General features: G+C 41.6%; 1 protein-coding gene across 2 annotated transcripts in view; it reads right to left on the reverse strand.

Annotated features, from left to right (window-relative positions):
• Positions 1 to 9,784, reverse strand: part of ASTN2 (astrotactin 2) — a 442,922-nt gene that overhangs the window by 256,834 nt on the left and 176,304 nt on the right. The window contains exon 1 of one of the 2 annotated variants that reach the window (XM_006142795.3): positions 9,171 to 9,671. The exons of the other annotated variant lie outside the window; for it this stretch is intronic. Within the exon in view, the coding sequence (XP_006142857.1) occupies positions 9,171 to 9,279 (109 nt within the window). The 5' untranslated portion in view covers positions 9,280 to 9,671. Of the gene's footprint in view, positions 1 to 9,170; positions 9,672 to 9,784 lie in introns of those variants that run through there. 2 annotated transcript variants of the gene reach the window in all.

Consider the following 9,784-nt stretch of genomic DNA (forward strand, 5'->3'; position numbering starts at 1 on the left):
ACTTGTCCATTTGTTACTGAAGGTCATGTTGGTTGCTTCCAAGCTTTGCCAACTGTGAATAAAACTGTTATAAATGTCCATGTGTATGTGGACATATGTTTTCAGGTCCTTTGGGGAAAGACCAAGTAGAAAGATTGCTAGACTGCATGAGAAAAGTATGTTACGTTTTGCAAGAAACAACCAAACTGTCTTCCAGAATGGGTGTGTCATTTTGAATTCCCACAGGCAATAAATGAGGGTTGCTGTTGCTCCACATCCTTGTTAGTGTTTGGTGTTGTCAGTGTTCTAGATGTTGGCCATGACAATAGTGTATCCAGTTGTCTTAAGGTGCATTTCTCTGTGGAGGTATGATGCAGAACATCTTCTCATAGGCTTATTTGCCATCTATATATCTTCTCTGGTGAGGTGTATTTTAAGGTCTTGGTCCCATTTTTTAATCAGACTATTTGCTTTCCACTTGTTGAATTTTAAAATATCTTTGTTTGTTTTGGATAAGAGTTTCCTGCTAGCTGTGCCTTTTACAAATATTTTTTTTCCCATTCTTTGGCTTATCTTTTTAGCATGATGACATATTCTTTCACAGGGAAATTTTTAATTTTAATGAAGTCCTGCCTATAAATTATTTCATGTGCATTATATTTTAAATTTTAAGATAACCAATAAATTCCTATTGCTTTAAAATAAAATAGATTGGTGAATAAGTAGTGACATGAACAGAATATATGGGGTAGAGTTGAAGGGTTTGGGTAAAAAAGACAGTCTCTGTGGCTAGCCCATTATAGAAATGCCTACTGACAGAGTGCTTAATTGTAGCCACAGTAAAAGGAAAAACTGGCTGAAACTCTGGAGCCAAGAGGAACAAGCGATCTGGGACGTAACAGAAATATAGCCTATTTTCCAGCAACCCACAGTTTGCAGTGAGTTGAGTTGAGGTCATCAACATTATAGAGGGAATGTTCTCTTGGTGAACCTTCAAGGCTGATAACATATGTTAAGCACCTACTCAGCCAGTGTTTGATGACTACAAACTTTTAATATGTGCTCAAACCATTAAAAATTGGGCCTGGGGGGACCAACAGGTGACATAGTGGTTACAATGTTGGACACCCATATGGCTAATGGGAGTTTGAGTCCCAGACAAGATCATACCATGCTTGGGTGCACGCATGCCCAAAATTCCAGGAGGAGAATGGAGGAGAAGGGAATATGGTATGGCCATCACCCCTGAAGGGTGATTTCTCACTTCCTCTCTCGCTGTCCCTCCCTCTGTATCTCTCAGGGGAGTGCACATGCCCTATGGCAAAAATCTTAAAAAATAAAACAAATAAACAAACAAAAAACTTGGGTCTGGTTGGGCCAGCTCCATAGCCTAGTGGTTAAGGATCCCATGTGGCTAATTGTACAGTTTGGGTCCAGATCCAATGGCTTGAAAAACATGCTGGGCATGTGTATGCCTGCCTGCCCAAAATCCCTAGAGGAGCAATCGAGGAGGTACGATTGTCATGTGGCCATACCCCCTGAGGGGAGGGGATTTCTCACTCTTTCTCTTTCTCTTCCTTTCTGTCTTTCTCTGGAGAGTACATATGCCCTATAGCAAAGGCTTAAAACTTAAATAAATAAATAAATGTAACCAATATAATTAATTATATTAAGGTGGTAATCTGAGCATCTACTATGTATCACGTGTTGGCTAGCTTGAGAAACAGACAGGGATTAAGTGTGGCATGTATAGATGAGAGTCAGTGTTCCAGCGAAAAGAAGAGCTAACTAGACAGAGAGATACAAAGATATATAAACAGAGTATAAGAGAGGGAGGGATGGAAGAAGGAAAGGAAAAGGAACAAAGATGATGGGAGGGAAAAAGATTTCTAAAATGGCCTTCAAGGATTCTTTTTTTTTTTTTTTTTAAGTTTTTGCTACAGGGCATGTGTGCTTGCCAGAGAGAGACAGAACAAGAGAGAAAGATAGAAAATGAGAAATCACACCCAGAGGAATGGCCACACTGCAATCCCCTCTCCTCCATTCTCGGCAGGATTTTGAGTATGCACACACATGTGCCTAGCATGTTTCTAAAGCCATCAGGTCTGGAACTCGAATCATGAAGTCAGGTGTGTGGGATCCCGCTGCCCCAACCAACACACTACCAGCTGGCCTGGCCCTCCCATTATTCACCACCTCTTACAACCTTTTACCTCCCACTATTCACTACTTCTTATAACCTTCTCTACTTGAGTAACTTGCTACTAACCAACAGAATACAGAAATACTGAGGGGACACCACTTCTGTAACTAGGTACAAAAGACAGTGACTTCTATCTTTTTAGCAGAGTCTCTCCTGTATCTTTGAGAAAGCAAAAATGAGTCAACAAGAGGCTAATGTGGCATGACATTGAGGGTAGGGCCATCACATTGGCATGGTGGTAAAGTGGCTGGATCCAGTATAGCTGACTCTACAGTTCAAGCCCCAGACCCATAGTTTTGAAAAACACGTTGGGTGTGTGCACATGCATGCCCAAAATCCTGAGTGGAGAAATGGAAAAGACTGTGACCATCTCCCATGAGGGGTGCTTTCTCATATTTTCTCACTCCCTCTCTTTCTCTAGTGCATATATTCTCTATCAGAAAAATTTTTTATTTTAAAAAGAGACAGAGGGAGTCAGCAAGGAATGTAGGCCCTCAGTCCAACAACCCTTAAGGTACTGGATCTAGCCAACAACTACATAAATGATCACAGACATGGATACTTCTCCATTCTAGCCTTTAGATGGGATGCCAGCCCTGGCTAATACTAAGGCCTCGGTGCCATTTTTGTGCATGTCTTCAGTCGGACACCCCCAGAGATGGCTCTCTGAAGAGTGACCCCAGCCAGGAATTATTGTGCTTCAGTTCATAAAGTTTTAACAATAGGGAACATAGATTCCATTCAGGGTTGGATTAAGGGTGGATCTATTACAGTTCAGCAATTGTTTGTTTGATGTAGGCAGGTCTTTATGGAATGCAGTTTTGGGAAAGCAGCTGCAGTAAGCAGAGATAATTATTAGCTGATGCAGTGACAGCCATCTTGTAATTACTGAATATAATGCTGAGAAAAGAAAAATCTTAAGTACAGATATTAGTTCTTATAGATTTTAATAAAGAATGATATTTATATAGTTTTATAGGGATTTAAAACTTAATTTAAGGAATTCTAATATATTTACTAATTTTACTTGGTGAGGGCAGGGGTGTCCTGGGCCAGTTTTGGCCTAATCTTATTTTATGTAAAGAAAAGATTATTTTTAAGCTTATGTTAAATGTATCTTAAAGGGCCCTCCAAAGGTCAAAATTATTTTTGCCTAGATAGAACTTTAGCACACCCTCTATTGTGACCACAGAAATAAAGCATTATAATTGACAGTAGGTAATTAGGGCCAAGGAGAGTGGTTGGGGGACTTTTGGGCAAATCTTATCACATACTCGAGCTATGTAATTTTTTTATAGTAATATATTAGGGAGCCAGAGGGGAGTCGCTTCCCAGCAAGGCTACCACAGTTTCCAGAGCAAATAGCAAGCGGCCTTACTGACATACTAATTTGACCTAAGTTTTATTCCTAGGTCAGGGGAGCACACAGCAGCAGCCTTGCCAACGTACTGACCCAACCTAAGTGGTACTTAAAGGTGAAAAGCTCAAAACAAATCCTGGAGCCCTACCGGGTCAGACTCCTCCATTAACATGTAGCCCCTCACCCATTTACTTGCATGTATCACATTTTCAATAAAAAGGCACAATAATTCCTGGCAGGGGTCACTCTTCAGAGAGCAATCTCTGGGAGTATCCGACTGAAGACGTGCACAAAAATGGCAACGAGGCCTTAGTCTTCTTCTTTTACTGCACTGCCTCCAATGAGTCAACCCACCCCACCAAGGCTGGACCCAGGCAGCTGCAGACTAAGCTGTATTTGTATTCTTGATGCACAGAAACTGATGTAATAAATGTGTGGGGTTCTTTTGTTGTTGTTGTTGTTGTTTGTTTGCTTCTTTTTTCTTTTTTTAAAGACAGGGTCTCTCTATGATGTGTGATCCCCCGTCTCAACCTCCTGAACAGCTAGGACTGCAGGCATGTACCGCAAGACTGAACTTTTAGGATAGGCTGGGAACCAAACCCAGGACACTATTTGACCTCAGCCTGACAAGGTAAAACCAGTCAGTGTGCACTACCATGGCTGGGTCTAAATGTGTGCTGTTCTAAGTGACAATGTTGTGGTAATGCTTTGCTATACAGTGGCAGATAAGCAATACAGAGACAATTTCATATTATTTCATGAAATTTCTAATTGTAAACCTCTAGACTCAGACAAATTTGTTTGGAATATATTAGAGATTGAACCCTTACTTTTCCTCCCTTACATTCTGTAATCAAGATTCCTCTCCCTCTTCAGAATTTAGTTGCTAATGAGGGAAGAAAAAGAGACTTTTTTCGAGAATAGTAATAACAATAATGACAACAATAGCTAACATTCACAGAGTAGTTATTCTTCGCCAGGTAGTACTCTAAACCCTTTAGACCTATTAAGCCATCAAACATTCACAATTCTATATGAGATATAACTACCATTACCCCATTTTGTCAAAGAGGCAAGTAAAGTACAGGGTGGCTGCAACAAGGTACCAAGCATCACATCACTTCACATCATCTTTCATCTATTTCCTGAAATACCCTTCCAGGTGGGTGGAGCTGGGGCTCAGTCCCATTCCAAAACCAGTGACATACTTAATAAGCAACCTTATCTATAAAAATAACAAGAGCAAAATGATGACCTTTACTATGTTAGGCCAAGTGATAAGTGTTTTAACATATAATATTGCATATTTGCTCCCAGCAATCCTACAAATCAGCTTTCAGTATCCCTGTTTCAGAGAGGATGAAGGGGGCTAGCCTGTGACCTGGTGGTTAAGGTGGCCAGATTCCACGCGGCTGGAGTCCTGGACCCAGTGGCTTGAAAAACACACCAGACATGTATGTGTGTGCATACCCAAAATCCTGAAGGAAAGGAAAAACAGAGGAGAAGGGAGGTCTTTTTTCTTTTCCCTTTTCAATTTATTATTACTATTATTATAGTTTTTACATTTAATCACTTTATAACATTAAAGCTGACAAAATGAATTTTGCCAGCATAAATACACTGTATTTTTTTTTTACTTTTTTTTTTGAGAGTTTTTTGCTATAGGGCACGTGCGTTCGCCAGACAGAGAGAGACATAGAGACAGAAAGCGAGAAATCACCCGCCAGAGGGGTGGTCACGCCACAACCCTTTCTCCTCCATTCTCCTCTTGGGATCTTGGGCACGCACGCACACGCGCCCGGCGTGAGTTTTAAGTCACCGGGTCCGGGACACGAACCGTGGTCGACTATGTGGGAGTCCAGCAACATAGCCATTACGCTAACTGCTGGTTCCCAATACACTGTATATTGAAAGGAAAAAAATCAATAGGGAAAAGAAAGAAGCAAAATATACAGGAGGTCTTTTTCCATTTTTCCTCTCTGTTTCCTCTTTGCTGAGCACACATATCCTCTGGTAAGTTAAACAAGTAAACAATACAAGGAGTATGAAAAAAAAAAAAAAAACAGAGATCTTTTTAAATCAAAAAGACAATATTTAGTTCATATGGTGGCATTACTTGAATTATTCCCTCAGAGATCTTTGAAAGCCTAACCCCTAATCCATCAGAATGTGACCCTACTTGGAAACAGGATCATTATAGATGCCGTCAGTTAAGATGACATCATATAGAAGTGGGGGGAGCAAAAAAAGTGGGAAATGTCTTTAATTCAATACAAGAAGGCGCAGACATACCTATGGAGGAGAAGTTTGTGTGAAGGTAGAGATTGGAGTTACGGTACCACAAGCCAAGAAATGCCTAAGGCCACTAGAAACCAGAAGAGGCAAGTGAAAATCTTCCCCTAGAGGCCTGTGAGAGAGCGTGGCTTTGCTGACACCTTGATTTCAGACATTGCCTCTGGAAGGAACTAAGAGAGAATGTATTTCTCTGGTTTTAAGCCATTTAGTTCCTTACTGAAGCCCTAGAAAACTGATACAGGTGGTTTAAATATTCAATGAAAAACCATTATATTGAACTGTTGAATAAAGAGTATTTAAAGTGCTCCACAAAGAGTATTTTTAAAATGTCTCTGTAAGAGGAATGCTAATATTGTGCCAGGGTATGCAAAGCTACACAATAAAAATGAGTGCATTTCCCCAGAGTGCTTATTTCACTCTGAGATTTTGTGGGAAGTATGGTAATTAATTTAAGTGGTAAGTAATTTAAACATTTTTAAAAAGACAGTCAAATAAACACTTTTTTTTTTAAGGGAAAAGAGAGAGTTTTTTTTCTTCTTCTTCTTCTTCTTAATGTATGCTTGAGCTATATTCCCAGGCTTTCAGGAGTACCATTAACTGTCTTCTGTGATTGGGAAAATGTGTGTGCATGTATATAAAATAAATGTGTGGATGTATATATGTATAAAAATGTGAGCAGTGCTGAATTGAGACTTTGGACTGATAACTGTGGTTTTCAGAAAATGGTATTATGCCTTCAACTTGATCTGAGAAGTAAGTATAAGTCAGAAACCACTTGAGGGCAGCTCTTTCAAATCCCTCATTTGCAACATAGAGTCTGGTAGAAACAACTCAGACCTCTGCCCAGAAGGGTCCCCTGCCATTCTAGCAGAAAGTTGCACTAAATCTCCAATGTGGTCAAAACCCAGAATGAGGGCAATTCCTGCTCTTCTCTGGCCATGCAACTCAGAACAGCTCATTTGAGCATCTTTCTTTTGACAGGATTATACTGTGTGGTCATAATGACAGTCATGATTTGCAATGGATTCCTTGGCTCCCTCAGCATTGCCATCTCTCCTTCTCTTTTTAAATCTCACAAACAAAACTTACTGAAATAGAAAGATACCTGGCATTGTAATATGTGAGTAGACATTGACTGGTAGTTTGGAGTGTGTGATGAGCCTGCCTGGCCTGGATTTGTACTCCAACTCTATTACTTCACAGTTGGTGATGATAAATAAGCTATTTCATCTTCCAAGCTGTGGTTGCCTCTTTTGTAACATGTAAATACTAATATCTGCTTTAAAACGTATTGAGGGAATTAAGCATGACATGTGACAATATCTACAAAGTGTCTGATATAATCCTGGTGTTCAAAAGGTGACCAACTCTCTGAGTCATTTTTAGCTAGAATAACTCCAACTCAGAGAATGTGTTTTACTTAAGGTCACATTTCTGAGTATGGCTCACTTACTCTGTAACTCTTACATTCTGACATGGTGGTAACAGATGTGACTGCAAACAGGCATAAAAGTTCACAACCTATCAGGGAAGCTGGCAGGTAAATAGATAATTAAAGCACAACATAGTATGTGCTTTGTGAGAAATCATCAAATTTGCAAGTCTTTGTGCAGTGAACATACCAGAATTATCAGGAGCCCGGAAAGAGGGCAGAGGTAAGCCTCTCTCCACACCTCATGTGAGGTTTTGTCTGCACTCACCAGGTGCCTATTTCAAGCAAAATCTGCTCTGAGACCTCAGTCCCCAGCTAGACTCCCTTCTCAATCTAGTTCTTACTCAACCTGTTTTGTTCAAACCCCACATGGCTCTGGACTGCAGAGGAATTGTTGAAATCTCAGCCCGAGTCAAGAAGCCAGCTTGGGAGTCAGATTCCCAATGTCTGTTCAAATGATGTCATGGAATCTGCCAATCCAACCTCCTATTGCTCATAATACAAAAGGTGCTACAGGTGGGGGATGCAGCCAGCAGCCCAGAAGTTGTAAAAGTGAATTGAAAAACATATTTTTTCCACCTTTATGAGGAAAAGAGGAAGAGAAGTAAGAGAAAGAAAGAGAAACAGAGATAGGTGTTTTTGATAGGGTCTCACTGGGTGGCAGTTCTCCTGTCCCAGTATTCCAATTAGCAAGGATAACAGGCATGTGAAACTGAAGGATCAAACCCAGGAACCAAACCTGGGCCTCCCATGCAGCCTCCAGCCTCTCAAGCCATGGCACAATCTTTGTGCTGCTGCAGCTGAGCCAAACATTTTTTAAAATTGCTTTTTATTTATTTATTTTAAAAATGTGGCTATAGGGCACATGCACTCATCAGAGAGACAGAAAGAGAGAGAGAAGGAAAGTGAGAAAGCATCCTCCCAGAGGAATGATTTCTCCATTTTCTCCATTCTCCTCCTGGGACCTTAAGCATGGACACACACCCAGTGTGTTTTATAAGATGTAAGGTCTGGAACTTACGTCACAATTATTGTGTTTTATAAGATGTAAGGTCTGGAACTTAAATCACAATGAACCATGTGGGATCCAGCCACTGTAACCACCATGCCACTAGCTGGCCCTAGACATTTTTTGAAAAGTTTTATTTATTTTTTTCAATAAATAAGAGAGACTGAGGGAAAGCAAGACAGAGATATAGCACCACCATCAGAGCCTTGATGCTACAAACCACTTGACCTCATCAGTTTGGGCACATGTGTGTCCTCTCACTCAGGCATGGCTTTGAATCTGGGCAACTTTGCCATATGGGTCTGTCTCACATATCCATCATGTTTTACTACTGGGCCACTACCCAGCTCTGAGCAAACAAACAAACAAAACTAAACAAAAACCAGTTACCATTAACTAAGTACAAATCATTCATAATCTTGGCTAACCCTCATAGCAAATATGATCTTCTTTTAAAGAAATGTGGAAGAAAATTAAACAAGGTTAAGAGGGTGTGTTCTTGTACAGAATTGGGTTCAAATTTGGGGTGTTGACCCTTAGATGGTCATAGGGTCATTAAGAGAATTCAGTGAGCTCTGCACAGTGAAGTGCTTAGCTGCAGCAAGACAGCAAGTGCTTGAAGATGTTAGTTTTGTTACTGTTTTTTATTAGTTCATCTGTGTAGGGTCTCATGGTTAAGTAGAATTTCAAATTCAAACCCCCCTCCTTTGTGCTCCTAACCTGTAGAGTATGATCACCTGCAGGAGCAAGTAATCTACCATTGTTAACCACCTCGGGCAGCGCAGGTTCTGACCAGCCAGGAAGGCAGAACACCATCTGCTGAATATGGCGTTCCTCCCCTCTTCTCAGAATGTCCACTTAGACTTGAACTTGGGCTCAGGCTCCTGGGTACCTTCAGTCTGCAGGGACAAGAGCTGCAGAATGCAATCCCCATATCTACCTCTGCTGTCGACATCCCAGCAGAGCAGGCAAAAACTCCTTCCCACGAGCAATTTGCTCATCAGGTAAACTGGAATCTAGTTTGCAATGTGTCACAGTAAGAAATACAGGGCCTGAAGCGCCACTCTTTGAAGAGTCCAGATTCCATGCTTGCCCCAGAACGTTAGGTGTATTCTTCCGTTGGCCATTTCTCAGTATGGGAAAGCTGAGGTTCAGAGAGGCCCTATGTGAGGTGCTAAGGCATTGCTCAGTACCACTCGGGCAGGGCACGGTTTCGGGAGGCGGTTAAGACGTGGAGACTGGAGTCAGACACGTGAGCTCTGGCTTAGCTCCCGACGCGCGGAGTGCCCCTGAGCCGGCGCTATTGACCTGTTCCTTCATAGGTACGAAGGGGACGGAAAGCTGGAATAAGCGTTGCTAAGGCTGCGGTTCTCTGCTGAGAGCTCGCTCGCGATCTCCGGGCCCAAGCGCGCGGTCTCCCAGACTACAAGCCCCAGCAAGCTCCTGGGGGGCGGGGCTGGCCGACGGACAGGCTGTTCCTCGAATGGGCGCCCGACAAGGGGAGCG

This window comes from Tupaia chinensis, unplaced genomic scaffold (assembly GCF_000334495.1).
Source record: "Tupaia chinensis unplaced genomic scaffold, TupChi_1.0 Scaffold000081_1, whole genome shotgun sequence".
Classification (NCBI taxonomy): domain Eukaryota; kingdom Metazoa; phylum Chordata; class Mammalia; order Scandentia; family Tupaiidae; genus Tupaia; species Tupaia belangeri.